We start from the raw sequence: 19,511 nt of genomic DNA, 5'->3' as shown, positions 1-19,511 counted from the left end.
TCTCGTTGCTCACATTAATTTTGTTTTTAGTCTGAAAAGTGTGCGTTTATTTCATAGACATATTGTCGTAGTTTGTATGAACTCATCTAAAAATGCATCTTTAGGTATCTGTTTGTTTTCATTTTTGCAGCTCTATTTACAATATTAATACTTATTGAGTGTTTTATTGTAACCGTTTTCATTAGATATGATGCACCCGATGTTTTCTCCAAATATGTTGTGTCTCCGGATGCCAAAAATGTTGTTGTGAATGCAGGAGATGTTTGCAACCAATTTAAAAATGAGCAAGAGTTTGAATTCCGTGATCACATGCTTCAATGGATTCGTACGGAGTCTTTCAAATTGGGATTCAGTGTGATAATCGGAAGGTTCAATAGTGATTCGGCTAAAAGAGGTGCATTTGCGACAGTGATATGCAAAAGAAGTGGAAAATATAGACCTCCTCTCCGGAATTTTAAACGAGATGACACCGGTTCTAGAAAATGTGAGTATCCCTTTAAGTTGGTTCAACTGAAAAATATACTTGCAACTTTGAAACATAAAAGACCCGAAAGTATCTCAAATATCAAGCAAGTGTATAATATTCGGTACTAAACTAACAAGGCGTTGGGGGGATAGAACTGAAATGCAAAAACTCTTGAAACTGTTGGATGATAACAATTATGTTTCTAGGTACCGAACGTGTGAGGATTAAGTAACCATTAGAGATATACTTTGGACGCATCCTGATTCCATTAACTTGTTCAACACGTTTCCTACTTTGCTCATCATTGATTCAACATACAAGACCAACAAGTACAAACTTCTATCACTAGAGATGGTTGGTGTTACCTCTACTAACAATACCTATTTTGCCGAGTTTGAATTTCTAGAGAGCAAAAAAGATGAGAATGTTATTTGGCCTTAGAAGTGTGTCAGACAATGTTGAAGGCGGGTGTGATAGTGGAAAAAACATAAGGGATGCATGAAATCTTATAGTAAACTCTTCTACTAAAGAGATATATGTCGATTTTGTTATATATTTCAGGAAAGTGTGCGAGAAATATCCAAATTTGTTGAAATATGTTGAAAGCACAATTTTGAACCAGATAAAGGAGAAATTTGTTGTGCATAGACCGATCAGGTTAGACACCTCGGGAATACAATAACAAATCAAATTGAGTCTGCCCATGTTATATTGAAGAATTAGTTGAGAAATAGTATGGATGGTTTGTGTAGAAATTGAGACTCTGTTAACCAAATGATCCAGAACCAGCATAATGAGATACAAACATCATTTGGTTGAAACATCACAATGTTGGAACACATATTTAAAGACAACAATCTTTATTGTCAGTTTGTCGACAACATATCTCTAGCAGGTTTGAATCATGTCTTTCATGAAGCAAAGCAAGTTGATAATGTAGGCTCCGATATCGCAAAGTGTGGTTGCACAATTGTGAAAGTTTATGGTCTACCATGTGCTTGTCTTATAGAAAAGAAGTGTGGTTCCGTATTTGTCTACAACTTCTATAAATTTAGGCTCTTGTTTTTTATTTCATAAAAATATAAAATGTTTTAAATGTCACAAATAAAAATATGGTCTGTCACAAATGTCTCCTTCTCCAGCACGACACTCAGGTGAAAGTTTAAGCTTAATGAGTACACCTCTTTTACAGATCTGTAATACGAAGTGCCTAATCTCCTATCTTACAGAGATAATAGAAAAAATTATGAAACTCAAGTACCGTTCAATGTCAATTAACAACGACAACAAGATTGAGTACAACAACTATGAGTTGAAGATGGATGCAGATGTAAGGGCTATGTGGAATACTTTATCCATTTCAAAACAAAAATTCAGATCGAGTTGGAAGCGACAATTTCAAGACCGGTCGAAGATATTGTGAAGATGTTGAAGCTTCCACCTGGATATTGAAATTTAATGTTTGATTTTATATTGACATCACCTATGTTCTGATTTTTGTGCTTCTGTTTCTGTTTTAAAATGTTATGGAAATGCATTTATGAATAGATTCCGGAGATGCATCTCCGGATTAATAAAAAGGTCGCTCCTAGGGCGTCACTCAGAATTGGCATGAGTTATGTGTGCTTGAGGTGCCTCTGGAGGTGCATCTCTGAAATCTTATGACATTTTAATTTTTTCACGTGGTGCCCTAGTAATATATAAGGTGCATTAAGAAATTTCCTTAGATTTATTATTTAGAAACACTTGCTCTACACAAATATATTTGTTATTGAAAACTTTGTCGGTGGCTGATTTCCATATGTTCCAAATGCATGCAAACCCCATCACGCTTAATCTATTTGCACAAGATCTTCCACTTCTAGTTAGAGCTTCAAACTGTTCAAGGTGATTCTCTTTGAAGTAATATAAATATACCGATCCAATTGCAAATTATCGATCACCAAACATTAGTCATTGTCCTATCCAGCATCATTACATTATAACTCTCTTTAGCTGAATACTCTTTAGCATAGTCTATGATAACTATATCTAAGTTACGGATATCTCTTCACCACATCGAACCAATTTCATTGTTTAAATTCAAAAATTCATCATTCTCACCATACCTACAAGACAATTATCTATGCCACATGCCACTATTCTCATGTTTGATTTTGCATCCCCATTTACTCAAAAGAGCATCGTTGAAAAACCTTAATTTTTTTATTCCTAAACCTCCTTCATCGACAAACATGGACATCCTATCCCACTTCACCTAATTTAGTTTCCTTTCATCCTCTCTCCCACCACAAAAAGAAATGTTTGAACATAAATTTGAGGTTTGAAACAATACCTACCAAAGCTTTGAAGGAGAGAAAGTAGACTAAAATCGCTGATAAGACTAATTTTAGCATTACAACTCGACCATCTGTGGATAGATGTTTGTGTTTCCATTTGGAGAGTCTAGATCTAACTGGATGAATCACAGTTTGTCAAATCTTTTTTGATCTCGGATTTGCTCCTACCAAAATTTCAAGGTAATTGAATGGAGTTGTTCCTACCTTACAATTTAGGATATTGGTCGTTCTTTAATCCAACAATGGCATATGTTTACACCGATGATGCATCTCTTTTGAAAATTAACTTTTAAACTCGACATTGTCGCTACCGTGAAAAACCGACTGACTGAAAATGTCAAACAAAATGACACAAAATCTCCAACGGATTTTATTTATTCCTCATAAAGAGAGGAAATGGAAAATAGTTGATAAAATCCTCTAATGAAAAAAGAATACATGGAAAAGGATTGGTCTCACAGTCAAATATAGGTTCGGAAGTCGGTTAAACAAGAGGAAGATATTAGCACCCCCACGTCCATGGTACTCCATGAGAACCATTTATGTTGTCTACGTGCGCGGGTATTTATCTTAAAGTTTACTTATTATTAAGGAAAATGGGGAAAGAATGATATTGATTTTTTTTATTATTGTACTCGCCAAGGATTGGGACCCTTGTAACTACGTATCATCATCGGGGGATGAAGAATCAGAGCTTCGTAATTCGGAGTAAAAAACATTTGTGTGTTGGTTGATTTTATCTTGAAAAAAGGTTTTTTAAGTGATGCCCTAAGATGCAAAAATAATTTTGATGAGTTGATGTTTGTTTTGGGATTTTTGAAAAGAGATGTTTTTTATTAGAATTGCACTAAAGAGGAGGTGAATATTTCAGATAAACAAGCCAAACATCTTGTGTCCAAAATACCCAGAGTAAGGACAAAAAAACTCCATTCTTACTCATTTCCCACCACTTAAGTGTTGGTGTAAGCCCTAGAGGACAATACTTTTGGTACTTGTATCGAATTATTTTTTAATAATAAAAGGTTTTTTCTTTATTATGTTTGTTTAATAAAGTTCCTAGAATAGCTAGTCTGTTTAATGTATCAAGTGTGACTTAATCATGAGATCCCATTAAACATAATGACATTATTCTTAAAGTATTTGTAGTCGAGCTTTGTTGTGAAGTGGGATAACATTAAAACATTAAGACTATTATGTATATAGACTGATGATCACATCTCATGGATAAGGAGTTATCAAGTCTTAAACATAAGTATGAATATTGAGAGTAATATTTATACTGGATTGACCCGCAATGAGAATACTATATAGAATGTTATGCTAAGTGTCATAAGTTATTCTCATGGTGATAATGGTGTATACCACCCTTTGACCTAAAACCACTATGTACCCTAGATGTAGAGTCGAGTGCCTTATTGTTGATCAAACATTGTCTGTAACTGGATGACCATAAAGACAGTTGATGGGTACTCCACGGAACATGCTGAGGAACATGAGTGACCTAGATGGAATTTGCCAATCCTGTGTAAAAGGATAAATGTATACGGGACAACTATTGAACTGGACAAGGATGACACCGTCTATGCCTTGTTTCAATATAGACATAAGGGCAAAAGGATAATTGTACACATAAGTATTATCGCAAAAGGATTTATCATATCACATGACATTTTCGTGTCTTGTGTAGCAATGATGTGTTGCTAGATACCGCTCACTGTTTATTATGTTAAATACGTGATTTAATATAATTGTTAATGTCGCGAAAACCTACAGGGTCACACACAAAAGGACGGATTGATGAGAGAGAGAATAACTAAGGAACACCGTAAGGTACGGTGCACTTAAGTGAATTGTAGAACATCGTAAGGTACGGCGTACTTAAGTAGAATACGAAATATGGTAAGGTACCACACACTTAAGTGATTTTGGCATATCATAAGATATGAGCCACATACACTTAAGTGGGCTTTTTAGCTTGCAGCCCACACAAGTGGTTCTATAAATAGAACCCTTGTGCAGAAGCATTTGTGCAGTTGTAATTTCGTTTCTCTCTCCCTCTCTCTCACTCAAAGCCTTCATTCGTAGCAGCTAGTACTGAGATTGAAGGAATCCGTTCGTGTGAACTGAGTAGAGGCGTTGTCATCATTCAATTGCCACAAGAGGTAACGATTCTATCACTGATCATGCTCATTCGTAAGAATCACCAAAGGAGAAATTTTAAAATTCCGTTGCATTTTTGGATCGCTATTCTCCTTCATTAAGGCTCGTGGCGCACAATTTTAATTGTATTTTTATGTATTTTAAAGTTGTTTAAGAAAATGCCGCTTGACGTTGGATCAAAGGTTTATTGCTTATTGATTTGTCAATGGTGATATACATGAATATTTACAAGGAAATAAATGCGAAAAATAAAGGGTCTCATTGTAAGATAGTCAAAGAGAAAGTCTTGTGTGTGCAAAGTGACTTATGCTAACAAGTGGATAATGAGCTTAAGAGCATGTCTCCCTATGGTAGTGTCATGAATGCCATTCTTACAATAAAAGATTGCAAGTTACAGATGAAAATCCAAGTTAGAACAATAGATCAAGAATTAGGGAAAGGTCCAAATGCAAGGGTTCTAATGAATCCTCTAAGTCCATCAATGGGTCACAGATGAATGCATTTTTTGTCTTTTGATTTTATCATGTTTTTGTTCTTTATTATGTAATGACAATAAAGATGCATGAGATATATACACAGTGATGATAAATATGAGGATGTGTGCTTGAAAATAAATGACAATAAAGTAAATTGACAAGAAAGATAAATGACAAATGATGAATTAGGTCAACAAGATCAAATTTGAGAAAGGAAAAGCAACGAACATGAGTTCATCTTCAACCTTGGAACCACGAAAATCACAATTCTGCAACTCGAGGTTTTAAGTGGAATCAACCATGGATTCCACTTACCCTTTGATCCTCGTTTCCTCCTTCATACTCATGAGCGGTTGGCTCTGAGTATGGGGAATTTCAGACAAACAAAAACAAACAGTTAAACCTAAAATAAAAATTAAATCGTGTAGGTGCAGTGATTGAAGCTCAAAACATGGGGTTAAGCTTCAGTGGATCATGAAGAATAAAGTGGTAACTTGCTTGGAATGAAATAATGATGTTAACTACCTTGTCGAAAAAATGTTCGGGTGGTTGTTCCGATGGATACAGGAGCTCAGGTGAAGGTTGCTCCGTCACTTCTATCGATCTGGTTAACTTTTCAGGAAGGTCCAGGGAAGGTGTTGGAATGCTTTTGTGGTGTTGAAAATGGCTCGAAGGTTCCAACCGAATACTCTGTTTTTGAAGGAGATGAAGTGTATTTTTGCAGGATTTTAATGGCTGAAAAGCTTTGTTGTTGAAGGGAGAAGTGATCTCTATTTATAGGGAAGTTGTGGGAGTGATTAGGGTGAAGCTTTAGGGTTGAGAACTCTGAATTGGTTGAAACCCGAAAATGTGCCAAAAACCAAACTTGTTGGTTAAGGGTGAGTGATGTGTCACCTGCAATTCCCTTCCCACCACTTTGTTCTACAAACATGATGCTTTTTGTGAGACAAATGTGGTCTCTACACCTACTGAGGTTCATTTGGCTTGTATCCATTTTTGGCAATTTTTGTGCTTTTGTGAATTCGGTTTGCTTGCACATATGTCCCTTTGCTACTTTCATTTGGACTTGCATTTTAGTGCCCTTGGTTGTTACTTCACATGCTTGGCTCAAATGGAAAAAAATGGGCATGAATTTGGGGGTTTGGGACGTGAAGCAACATGGTTTGGCTTATCTGGCCTGTAACATGCAGCATGGTAAGACATGATTTTCGCACTTGGGCCAATTAAAATTGGCTCGCCCATTTTGAATCAAAATCATGCCAAATCATTTTTGCCGTGTCCTTAACACAATGCAAAAAGAATTAGGTCAAAATATGTTGTGAGGTGAAAATGAAAATGGTGCAAAGTGGCGGTCATGACATGCTTTTAGGCTTGATTAGGCAACTTGACCTGACTTGGCCAATCCCAATTTTGATGTCCTTATGTATTGAATTAGGTTATGGGCCTTCAAACAAAGTTGGAGAGGAGTTCATTTGTGATATTTGGCTCTAAGTAGATCATCAAAAGATTAAAAGATGAAAAAATTATGGGATTTGGACCAAATGGTAGGTCAAAGTTGTCAAAACTTGGCCAAACCAATATTGCCCTAAGTTGCATTTTTTTTATGTTTCTTGAATTCCAAGACACAATGATGATTATTTGAAGATCAAATGAGAAAGTCTTAATAGAAACCAAGCCTTGATGCTTTGTAAGATGATCATTGGCCATGCTTATGGATGAACCTATGTGACTTTAAGTTGATGATTAAAAATGATCAAACCAAAACTTTCACTTGTATTGCCAATTATGGATGAAGTGGATAGATTTTTGGTGGATGATGATTGAAATTTGTGAAAATTAGGGCTTTGGAAAGACGTATTGACATTGGTCAGGGTTGACCAAAAAGTCAATTGTTGACCAAAGTCAAACTTTGGCCAAAATTGATCTCTTGGGTTCCTTGGAAGAATGGTGACTGGAATGAGCTTGGATTTGATGTTAATTGACCAATGGATGATAAGGTGATCAAGTGCAATCTCCATGAAGCAAGATTTCAAAGAAAAAGGAAAAACATAGAAGCAAATGGACACAATTAGGGTTTCTTGGACCAACAAGTTCCTCAAGGGCCAAAGTCATACAAATTAGGGTTTCGGTGCATGAGATGTCTTGGTGTAGTTTCACAAGGTTAATGTATAACCAATGGTTGGATATTAGGGTTCCTCAAGGGCAAGGTCAAAACATACAGTCAAATGATGACTTGTACAAGCCATAAAGGATCAAGGGATTAAGGTTGAGAATTAGATGACCAGATGAACAAGCAAAGCTTCCAATCAAGGCTCACCCTTCAATTAGGATTTTTGGAAGTGAATAAGGTGAATTATGTAGTCTCACAAAGTCAAAGAATGCTTGAAGATGAGAATTAAGATTCATGATAGATTGAGCACACCCCAACATGATCAAGAGATCTTGATGATTCTCAGATATGAACATCATGCCTTGAGTCTTGTTATGTAAATGCAAATGAGATGATGAGATGATGAATATATGCCTATGCATTAGAGTCATGAGAATTGTATAAGAGGTAAGATAAATTTGGAGTATGACAGACATCAACTAAAATAACAAGAAATTTACCATTCTCCCATTTTGTTCACCTATTATTAACCTATTGTCAGCATATTGCAAATGCGAGAAACTTTCTTCTCCTCCATAAAATCTATATCAAAGAATTTACTCATCTCAAAACTTCTTTTCATAACTACCAACACATTAATAAAGTTAATTTACTGTAATGTATTGTGACAATATATTATTATATTCAAATTTGACCCTGAGTAGTTTGTGGATGCAATTGCCATGAATTGTAATTCCTTGGATCTGTGAGAATGTGGTGGTGCTACTGCACATAATTGCAAGACCCTTGTATTAATTGGTAAGAAAGTTTTGGGAAGTAACTCTTGGAAGGTAAAAGGAATGGTTTTGTATGAGTTCAAATGGAGGGAGGGTAAAGAAACACACAAGCTTTTTAACGAGACAATGACATCTAGTTGCTTCTATCAGTGGCCACGTCTTGGACTAGTCCTTAATGATGCGGATTGCTTATTCTCACACCTCTATAAAAAATCAATAATATCTCTAAAATCTGCATATCCAGATACACCAAAAGTATACACACCTCAATCAAATATTAGAAACAGACCAAAACAAAACTGAAATGTATAAAATCACCGCAAACCAGGTGCTAATAAAATGTATAAAATCGGAATAAAAACTCTAGCAAAAAGTTGTTGCATTGAGGAGGGTCTATGTAAGATTAGAATTAAATCTGTGAGAAATTTAGTGAAAAACTCAAAGGCTTAACAACAAATTAGCCAATGATGCAACTTATGTAGAAAAAGGAAAGAAAAAAAAAATGCTGACTGATCAAACTAATATAACTGATCTCAAACTATACAGAAGTTATGATTTTCCATGTATACATCATCATCACATTTGTTATTCCTTTAACTATGATAACAAATCAAAACTTATTACTAAACTCGTCATAAAAATATCAAATGTGTGGATGTGTGTGCGCAAAATTTTATCTATGCAGAGGAATCGCATATACAAAGGTGTTATTACAATCTAAAAGTGTTTAGAGAGGAAGAGAGATCACTTGGCAGGCGACTTGTTATGCAAGTTAACCTTAACGATGAATCGCAATATGAAATCACGCAACATCTTCGGGCCCTGGATAGGCTGGTAAGCTCATTATACGCTTATCCTCGACAGGACTTCCGACCGTAAAATGATATAGGCTTTGGAAGGTTGACCCTTTTAACCCAAGTAACTGATGCACTGCAAAACAACACAACAATTTTGTTATTACTAGACTAATTCCAAATACAACGGAAAAACTAGACAAGAAATCTCAAAGCAAATGGCGAGGAAAAACTATTATACCAGGGTCGTCAAAGAAGCAGCCAATTCCAGTCGCTGAGATTCCAACTGCATGAGCTTCAAGGTACAACACCTGTCCGAGAACTCCAGTTTCCCAAAATAAGCGTGGATACATCGAAACGTTATTCTCACGCAAACTAGGTTCCATACGGGCCAACATACCAAGGCTAAAACAACCGTCACTTGCAATGTCCTGCAAGTAGAAGTCATATTTCAAACATGGGCTGCAACAAATTTAAAAGGCAAGCAGACAATCACAACTAGTTGCGATACCTGATGGCACGAAAGCTGCTTAGCAAGCCGTCGACAATCTGATCTAAAGAGTTCATATAGAGGAAGCTCATCAGGACAACCCTCCGGTTTGGTCCAGACAAAGTCAGGATTCATAGCTTTCTTCAACTCAGCAAAATGATCTTCATTCCTCACAAGGAAATACAATCCCTGAGGTAACCCCACCACTCTATGAACAAACAATGCAGCATGAACCTCAGCATCCCAAGGAAACGCTCGGAACGGCAAAGAGAGTTGTTTCCCCTGCTTCTTTCCAGCTTGTGAACCAGAAGGAAGACAATGTGACAAAATCTGATAAAATGTTTCCCTCTCCATTCCAGTAACTCCATCCATATCAACCGCACTTCTACGCTTCCTAACAACTTCCCTCACAGTCAAACCCTTGTAAACACTTTCACTTTCAGTTTCACTACAAATTCCACTCCTTTGAAATGGATCTACCAAAAACCTATCTCCTAAAGTTAAACTCTTTTTAACAACTTCAGAAGTTTTATAAATAATATCCCAACAAACATGTTCTTTACTAAGGGAATTAGGTTTCCCTTTCCACTCCAACTTAGAAAACTCCAACATAGCATTACTCAATTCTTTATAATCCAAATCAAAACCACTAACCCCACTTGGAAAAACAAGCATCACACAATCAGGATGTTCAAACTCAATCTCAGGAATCTTACCTTTAACAGCACGCGAAGGTGTTTCAAATTCAGGAAAAACATGAACTCCCATAAGAAACTTCAACTCTTCAAACCCTAATGAATCCAAAAGCTTCACATCCCAACCAAGACTAGCAGCAGCCATTGAAACAGCACCAATAGCATGGCCAACATCATGGTTACAGTATCTAAAGCCACGTTCACCATACTTCCAAGACTCGCGCCAGAAAATGGAGGAAAACCCAACAAGAAAAGAATTGGGTGGAAAAAATTTAGAAAAAAAACCAGATGGGATTTGAGCTCTAAGTTCCAAAGAATGTTCCTTTGGAGCATAATGAGCAACAAAAGGTGTATCAGAGAGTGATTCAATGGAAGGTGCAATGATATATGCTTCAGTTGGATGTAAATTACCACTGCTAGGGTTTACTCTTAGAGACCAAGTTGAAAAGCTTGTAGTTTTCCAAGCTGAGAGGGCGAGAGAATCATAGAGGAACTGAGAAATAGTGGATTTGGAAATGGGTTTTGGAGATGGAAGAGAATTGAAGAGAGAAGAGTAAAGGGGTGATTGTTGTTCTTGTTGAGGGGTAAAATGGAGAAGAGAAAGAAGAGGGGAAGAGAGATACCTACGAAATGGATTTGGCTGGTTGGCCCAATCAAGGCCATGTGGTCCTCTTGCATAGTTGTTGAAATTGTGTTTGGTTTGGTTGTGGTATTTGATGACATGGGAGAGTTTGTGTTGTTGTTCTTGTTGTTCAATGTTTGAGATTTGAGGTTGTTGTTGTTGTTGTTGTTTGGTGGAATTGTTGGATGAAGAAGAGGAAGAGAAAGATGATGACATGGATTGGGATTTGGTTATTAAAGGAGAAAAGTGATTGTTGTTGAAAGTTGTTGTTGTTGGGAGGAAATGGAAGAATGGAAATTGGTTGCAATTGCGGAGAGGGAGAGAAGAAGATGATGGCATGTTATAAATGGTTAGAGTTAGACAAGAGTTTGTGTTTCTTGTTTGAGTTTGGAATGGGAAATTGATGCATTGAATTGAACTCATGTGTCTCCATGGACAAGGGATTGGATTCTTCTAGTGGGTCTAGAAAATGCCGAGGTTTCTACAAACAAATCACAATAAAATGGTAAATCTTTAAAACATTTTTCACAATTAAAGTTTTTTCTACTATTAAAAACGGTTTTTTTACCGAGATAACCCACTTTTTCGAAAAAAATCTCAAAATACCCTAGTTTTCAGAAAATTTCTCAATCTACCCCACTTTTAGGAGGAGACGCCAATTGAATTGGCGACTCCTCTTAAAAATTGCAAGGAGTGCCCTAGCCAATCCAATTGGTGCCTATGTGTAATTTTTAAGAGGAGTCGTCAATTCAATTGGCGACTCCCTTAAAAAAGCCTCAAATGGAAAAACCTCCAACATGAAAGTTGTAGATCTTAAAAAAGCCTCATTTGGAGTTTTTATGAGAAAGTTATGGGCAGTTGAAGTTGGACTTCTAAGTTTTTCAACTGTTATCTGACCTATAATGTCTTGCATTATCACATGTGTTTCTTTTAAGAATATGAAAATTTGTCCAACATAACATTTGAAGTAGACATCTCAAATTTTCCAATGCACTTGGTCCCACCTCAAAATAATTAAAAATGAGTGAGTTAGGTCCCTGCGAACTTGACCCAAAATTAGGGTTTTTGTCAAAATGACCTATAATGTTTTGAAATGAATGATGAGCTTCCAAGTTTCAAATGGATTTTTGATGAACATGAAATTTGTTCATATGGCAACTGTTGTTAAAACATGAATGGAGGCGCCAATTGGATTGGCTATGGCAGGTGCCCTAGCCAATCCAATCGGCGCCTATGTGTAGGTTTTAAGAGGAGGCGTCAACTCAATTGACGACTCCCTCATAAAATGCCTTTTTTCTCTTATAAATAGATGCGTTGTGTGACCAATTGTTCCACAACTCATATGATCATTTGGCTATCATGTTTGGTGTTCGTCGCCGATACGGTAAGGTGATTTATGCGAGAGACAAACCTCAATTGCTGATGTTGTTTTGGAACATCACCACGTTAGATCAACTGAAGAGGGAGCTGGTTCGATGGTTAGACGGGAAAATACCAGAAGGGGAAAAACTCAGAAGTATTGAGAGACTTGACAGTATCTTTGGTTGGGTGCGAATGAAGACTGATAAGGATGCTAGGGAAATGATGTTCGGTCGAGACGACATTAATTTGATTGTTGTAATCAGTTAGAATTATTTATGTTTTCAGATGTTTTGTACTGATGTTGGTTATGAAACTCGTTGTAACAAGAACTTAATGATATATAATGATTGATTGTTACAGAAATACAATGTTAAAAAAAGCTTAAGATCTAGATACAATGTTACAAAAAACTTAAGATCTAGATGATGCTCCTTGATTGGGACAGTTGTTTTTGTTGTGTCCTGGTTGACGACAGATACTACATAATCTTATCATTTTATCTGTGGAATCCATCTCTGTTCTGATACGTGTGCTGTTTGGCCTTCCTTTCTTCTTTTTACGCATCTCTTCATTGTGCCAAACAATATCTCCTTCATATGGAGGCCAGTAATCCTCCATTGGTAGTACTGAAAAGCTTTGACTATATACATTCATGATGGTGTTGGCCTTGTACACATCAGATAAATGGGTGTAAGCGTCTTGACGAGTATAAGCGCATGCTGCAATGACATGGGAGCAAGGTATGCGGAAGGCCTGAAATTTTCCACAATCGCACCCACTTCTGTGTAGTCTAACAGCGTAGGCTAAATTTGGTCTCCCCTCGTTGTTGCCCATTGTTTCCTGGACGCTGAAATTTTGTTTATGACGGTCAAACACTGTTACAGAGTGTGTCGTAACTTTGATGCTCTCCTCTTTCATGACCTTCATGCAACACTCACTGAATACTTGTCCGGACATTAACACTGCACTCCATCTTTCACCTCTGGTTGCGAACATAGAAGCCAACCTATAATAGGTTGATCTTACCAAGGCGGTTATCGGCAGATTTAGAATTCCTTTGAAAACCCCGTTCATGCATTCCACATGTCATAATACAAAACATTATAGGGCACATAACAATTGAAATGTCAAAGAGTCCAAGTTCAGGTGCCCATACCTTTCTCAAAAAAAATGCAAATGATGCAAAATTTTAGTCCAAATTCATTATCTTGAAAAGATGTACAACTTTTATGTTGAAGGTTTTGTCATTTGAGGGTTTTATCATTCAAACAGAAGGGCTTGAAGTTGGTCCCTTTTGGCAAAATTCACATACACATGTTTTGACAGAAACCCTAATTTTGGGTCAAGTTCGCAAGGACCTAAGTCACTCATTTTTAATTATTTTGAGGTGGGACCAAGTGCATTGCAAAATTTGTGATGTCTACTTCAAATGTTATGTTGGACAAAATTTCATAATTCTAAAAGAAACACATGGGATAATGCAAAACATTATACGTCAGATAACAGTTGAAATGTCAAAGAGTCCAAGTTCAGGTGCCCATACCTTTCTAAAAAAAATGCAAATGATGCAAAATTTTAGTCCAAATTCATTATCTTGAAAAGATCTACAACTTTTATGTTGAAGGTTTTGTCGTTTGAGGTTTTTATCATTCAAACATAAGGGCTTGAAATTGGTCCCTTTTGGCAAAATTCACATACACATGTTTTGACAGAAACCCTAATTTTGGGTCAAGTTCGCAGGGACCTAACTCACTCATTTTTAATTATTTTGAGGTGGGACCAAGTGCATTGGAAAATTTGAGATGTCTACTTCAAATGTTATGTTGGAAAAATTTTCATATTCCTAAAATAAACACATGCGATAATGCAAAACATTATAGGTCAAATAACAGTTGAAAAACTCAGAAGTCCAACTTCAACTGCCTATAACTTTCTCATAAAAACTCCAAATGATGCAAAATTTATGTCCAAATTCATTGTTTTGAAACTATCTACAACTTTCATGTTGGAGGTTTTTCCATTTGAGGCTTTTTTAAGGGAGTCGCCAATTGAATTGGCGCCTCCTCTTAAAAATTACACATAGGCGCCAATTGGATTGGCGCCTCCTTGCAATTTTTAAGAGGAGTCACCAATTCAATTGGCGCCTCCTTCTAAAAGTGGGGTAGATTGGGAAATTTTCTGAAAACTAGGATATTTTGGGAATTTTTTCGAAAAAGTGGGTTATCTCGGTAAAAAAACCATTAAAAACCATAATTTATTATGTTATGACTATATCAAATAAGGAAAATTTTGTTGGATCGAAAGCATAAATGATAATAGGTGTTTATAATTGATTATTGAGTAAATTTTATCTCTTAATTATTTACATAAGTATCATAATTTATTACAAGTCAAATTTCACTTCTATAATCGATTATACAAACTCTATAATCCATTATATGTTGTTTTTAAAAGGTTTGACTCAATGCAAAGAGATTTTAATTTTATTTTATTTTTGGTAATAAAGAGGGCTAAAGATCAAAAAAGAAATATTACACAATAGTCATTATAGGGGTTGTGACCCCATAGCATCAAATGTCAATATCTCCCTATGTATTATAGACAATTTGGATAGGTAGTTAGCGTATAATCTATATTACAATCAATGTTTGCTAATGCATCTGCATATTGATTAGCCTCCCTGTAAGAATGTGTGATCTCTACCACCTAATTTCTCTCCAACACATGCATGATACTCTTTACTAAAGAGAGCCCAATCAAGCTAGAGATTATATTGATCTTAACAACATTAACAACAACCATGGAATCAATGTTTAACTCCACCTCTCGAAAACCCATCTGACATGCATATTTCAAACCTTCAAGTACCCCTCATACCTCAACCACAAAAGTATTACGCTCACCCACACACTTTGCAAAATCACCCAACCATTTCCCTTGACTACCACATAACATTCCACCATAATCGACTATGTTATTCTCTTTGCACACACCATCTGTATTCAACTTTACATAATTCATTTTCGAAGGGACTCGTCATATTAATGTCATCACAAACTCTCGATCCATCACCAACTTATTCGTTTTCATCGCATAATCATAATCTGTTTTTAATTTATGAACATGTTGAACAAGTTTGGTCAGGCAAAAAAATTCTTCATCATGCATTTCCTTGTTCCTCCATGTCCACAAACAATGGTTTACATTCTCCCAAATATCCCTCAAAAAACCACCACCTCTCCACATATTCGGATTATAATATTGCAATATATCTAATTATTTAACTCGCCTAAAAAGAATATAACTCCCCTAAAAAGAATATATTCCTATTATTTATAGGAACTAGCTGCAACCATACATTCATTACAGGAGGACAATCTCTTAAAGCATGGAGAATTGTCTCTTTTATTCCCCCACAAAACGAGAACATGTCTTATCCAATATCCATAGCCTTCTTAGTCATATTAGGGAGTACCCTACCATGTATCACCAGCCACATAAAATGAGGAATTCTCTCTGGAACATTTAATTTCCATATTTTACACCAAATAAGATCTGATGCATTCTTGTTAAAGCCACATATATTAGTATACATACAAGCAACATCAAAATCTACCATGTTTCCTCCAATCCTAGATCTTACATCCGGTCAATTATCATCACGCAGAGGTGATATGGCTCCAATCTTCTGCTGAATATCCTGTGAAAGCCAATTCATCAAGTTTTGCCACTTCCATGAACCAACATCATTCACTAAGTTATGCAATGTTGCACTTGCAACTTGGTTTGGAATACTCGTATAATGCGCTACACAATACCTTTCTTTTATCCAAATTCGGGTTCAAGAGTCGATTATGCAAGAGGAAGGTATTAGCATCCTTCATATCCGTTGTATTTAACGGGAACCATTTAGTTAGATTTGTGAATACAATGTTAGCTTATGTTATTTTTATCTACTAATTATTAAAAGTTCTACGAGGAAAAAGAAAATGTCTCAAAAAGGTTTTTATTAAGGTGCTTGACAAGATTGTGAGTCTTGCTCCTAGGTATCCTCACGTGTAATGATAAATTCAAAGTTACGTAGTTCTGAGCAAGAAAAAAGATATTATTAAGTTTTTGTTATAGTGCATGACGAGACGTTGAATCTCGCTCATACGTATCCCCATGTTCAATAGATAACTCAAAGCTACGTAGTTCTTGGTAAAAAACCACATATTTGTTGGTTGATTTTAGTGAATGAATGTTTAGATTGCATTCTAGAGGTTAAATGTTTCTTGTATGCTCGCAATTGTAGGCTTAAGCACTTGTTTTTATTGTGGTAGAATGGACAAAACATTATCCATTTGTGAAAATATTTTTGATCGCGTAGGGGCGAGAAAAGAGGGTTTGATGTGTTGAATTGTTTTTTAGGAGGATGACGAACACTCAATAAGACCAAAATGTGTACCTCAGGGCCGATTATTCGAGGTTTCAAAGGAATGTTCACCCCAATGTCCTTTTTCATCCAAGTGTTTATGAAATTTATTTGTGAAATATGAACGTTCGGTAAAATCAACATGTGTGCCTCGGGGCCGATTGTTCGAGGTTTCAAAGAAGTGTGCACCCGAATGTCCTTTTCATCATATTTTGGTTAAGTGTTTTATAATAGAAGAAGAATGCTTGATAATACCAAGACATGTGCCTTGGGCCGATTATTCAAAGGTTTCAAAGGAATGTGCACTCCAATATCATTTTATTTTATTTTATTAAGAAAGAGACTTTAAGGAAACACTTAAAGTTGAAAAGAAATGACAATGACCAAGTGTTTTGGTTTGCATTTGAAAAGTGTTTGAATTTGATAAAATAAGTTTAGGTTTTGATTTTTGAAAATACTTGAGATCAAGAATTTTATTTGAAAATAAGATTGATTTTATTTTATTAAAATATAATTTTTTTAATTAGCCAAAATAATAAAAATAGTGAAAGAAATGAAATAAAGGGAAATGAGGATGTATAAGATAGTATATGAGAGATTAGGTAAGAAAAAAACAAGCCAAATGGACCAAAGGCCCATTGTCCCCAAAAAAAGACAATAGAAAAAACGATGCAAATTGGAAATAAAGGGGTGCCAAAACAAAAGGGCTCAATACACAGGCCCAGTTGAAAGGCTAGGGGAGTCAACAAATTTGACTCAACCCTGCAGCGTTGGATCAAGTGGCCACCAGATCCAAAGGCTTATGAGAGAGTGTGCACAAAGCCACGATGGAGAGGCGTTCATGAGATTGTGGTCAAAGCAAAAAGGTTAACTCATCTAAGGGCAAACAGATGCGCCATGTGTCAGGGTGGAGTAAAATGAGGAAAAAACAAAAGTGAGAAAGACTCGTGTGATTCTCATTCTCCTTTTCCCTCTCTCTCTCTCTCTTTCTCTTCCTACCAATTATATTTCTTCTCACCATCGTGTAACAACTTCACTCTCTTTCTTCTTTTGCTAAATATCTGGGACAATGGTCGTATGAAGAACATGGATGAACACTATGAGTGCTCATCCTTGATTTTTCCAAATTTCTCAATTTAGCCCCATTTCATAAAAACCAAAGACAAACCCTATCCTAAATTTCATACAAATCATGAATCCACCATCAAAAACACAAAACATACATCCTTGGGCTCAGGTAATCTCCGGCGAGAACTCCGACGAGTCCAATACCTCAGGTAATCTCGTCTGAACTATTCTTTCTGCTTATGTTTTCTTCTTTGGTTTTTCTACTCTGTCTCCTTCTTCTCTTGCTCCTTTCGGCGAGTCTTTTCTTCATTTTTTTCTAATTTATTCATGTACGTATATGGATGGTGTAGGATATGGAGATGGATGTATGTTGTTGATGTAGCAAGGTTGTGGAACTCGTGACAACAACAAATTAATTTCTTCTCCTCTTTTAATTTTCCGTTTCGTTTAATGTGTATGTATGAATGATGCATGGTGCAAGGTTATGCAATGGTATGATGGAGATGACATGGTTGCAACAATGGGGAACTCGTGACCTTCAATTCCACTTGTTTTATCTTTTTTTTAATTCATTTATGTATGCATATGGATGGTGCAGGTGTGATGATTGCTATGAACAAGGCATGGTTTGATGGTTTGAGATGGTGATGCCCTTGCAACATAAAGCTTGTGCTTCCTTCAAGTCCAAGATATTTCCATTCTTTTTCATTTTTATATATGTATGTAATGTATGTGAAGGGATGACTTAGGTACAACATGAAAAAGTTTGTAATTTTTTTCCCTTCTTTGTATGTATGTATGCATTGATGGGATGAATATGGTGTAAAGGTTATATTGATGTTGTAATATAACTATTTGAATTTCAAATGCAAAAAAAAAATCATTGTGTGTGTGTGGTATATTATTGAGATATGTGATGGAAGCTCATGTAATGGAACAATTGAACTTAAATTTGTTTTAATGTTATTTTGATTTCAAACCAATTGCAATATGCGCATGAATGATGAATGACATGAATGACGAAACCAAATTCAACTTGCTCCAACCTTATTTATTTTTAAATTTGAATTTGATCTCAAATGATGATGATGATAAAATGAGATGTAAACAAGGTGATGATGGCATGAAGTAGAAATGAAAAAAAAAACTATGACTATTTTGTTATCCAAATGCCAAGTTTTATTCAAGAGAAAGAAATTAATCCTTTTGACTAAGTGAACCCAAAGCTCCAATTTGAATGGTGATGATGTGCATAAAACAAATATGAGTAACCATCGCAAAAGGCCCCAAAATGACTTATTACTATGGATAATGCAAAGCAAGATGAATGAAGGTGCAATAACTTAGAAGTGATCAAACTATCAACAAAATGCAATGCAATGAGTGACCATGATCAACTTTACCTTAAGTTTCAATTGATCTAGGCCTTAAAATGCAATGGATATAATGCAAGATAAACTAAAACGAAAAAAGATAATGGTGGGATAATTTTAGAGTATGACAAATCAGTAGTGGACTTGTATCCCATGTGTTCCACATTGTTTGAGTCAGAGTAACGCATTAGAAAGTGATAAATGGAAGAGCTTAGTAAAATTCATAGAGAATCGGAGGGGTGATTGCTCCTAGGATTGGAAGTAAGACATTCTTGCACTAAGTAAGTGACATCTTATTGGATTCGTGCTAATGAAGTGAGACATCATACGTGTGCGTGTATAGTATGCAATATCAGGTCAAGTGAA

The 19,511-nt window shown here is 35.9% G+C and overlaps 1 protein-coding gene and 1 long non-coding RNA gene across 2 annotated transcripts; one reads left to right on the top strand and one right to left on the bottom strand.

Moving 5' to 3' along the window:
• Nucleotides 1-8,830: 8,830 nt before the first annotated feature.
• On the bottom strand, nucleotides 8,831-11,397 carry LOC127107540 (uncharacterized). Its single transcript, XM_051044820.1, has 3 exons — nucleotides 9,633-11,397; nucleotides 9,363-9,552; nucleotides 8,831-9,257 (listed from the first exon to the last, which is right to left on the bottom strand). The coding sequence occupies exons 1-3, from the start codon at nucleotides 11,349-11,351 to the stop codon at nucleotides 9,130-9,132; spliced, it is 2,037 nt and encodes a 678-aa protein (XP_050900777.1). The 5' UTR covers nucleotides 11,352-11,397; the 3' UTR covers nucleotides 8,831-9,129.
• A 6,259-nt stretch (nucleotides 11,398-17,656) lies between these two features.
• Nucleotides 17,657-18,671, top strand: LOC127107539 (uncharacterized). Its single transcript, XR_007795769.1, has 2 exons — nucleotides 17,657-17,981; nucleotides 18,123-18,671. It is a non-coding gene; the product is annotated as an uncharacterized LOC127107539 (long non-coding RNA).
• The last annotated feature ends 840 nt before the right edge of the window (nucleotides 18,672-19,511 follow it).

Source organism: Lathyrus oleraceus, chromosome 7 (assembly GCF_024323335.1).
Source record: "Lathyrus oleraceus cultivar Zhongwan6 chromosome 7, CAAS_Psat_ZW6_1.0, whole genome shotgun sequence".
Classification (NCBI taxonomy): Eukaryota; Viridiplantae; Streptophyta; class Magnoliopsida; order Fabales; family Fabaceae; genus Lathyrus; species Lathyrus oleraceus.
Note: the sequence above shows the minus strand (reverse complement) of the source record. Positions and strands in the feature narration are given on the sequence as shown.

What these genes read in the sequence shown, in the direction of transcription:
- LOC127107540 (XM_051044820.1), bottom strand. Translation starts at nt 11,351, where the DNA reads ATGAGTTCAATTCAATGCATCAATTTCCCATTCCAAACTCAAACAAGA. An exon ending in AGCAGCTTTCGTGCCATCAG is followed by an intron (nt 9,553 to 9,632) that starts GTATCGCAACTA and finishes TTCTACTTGCAG; the next exon opens with GACATTGCAAGTGACGGTTG. An exon ending in CTGCTTCTTTGACGACCCTG is followed by an intron (nt 9,258 to 9,362) that starts GTATAATAGTTT and finishes GTTGTTTTGCAG; the next exon opens with TGCATCAGTTACTTGGGTTA.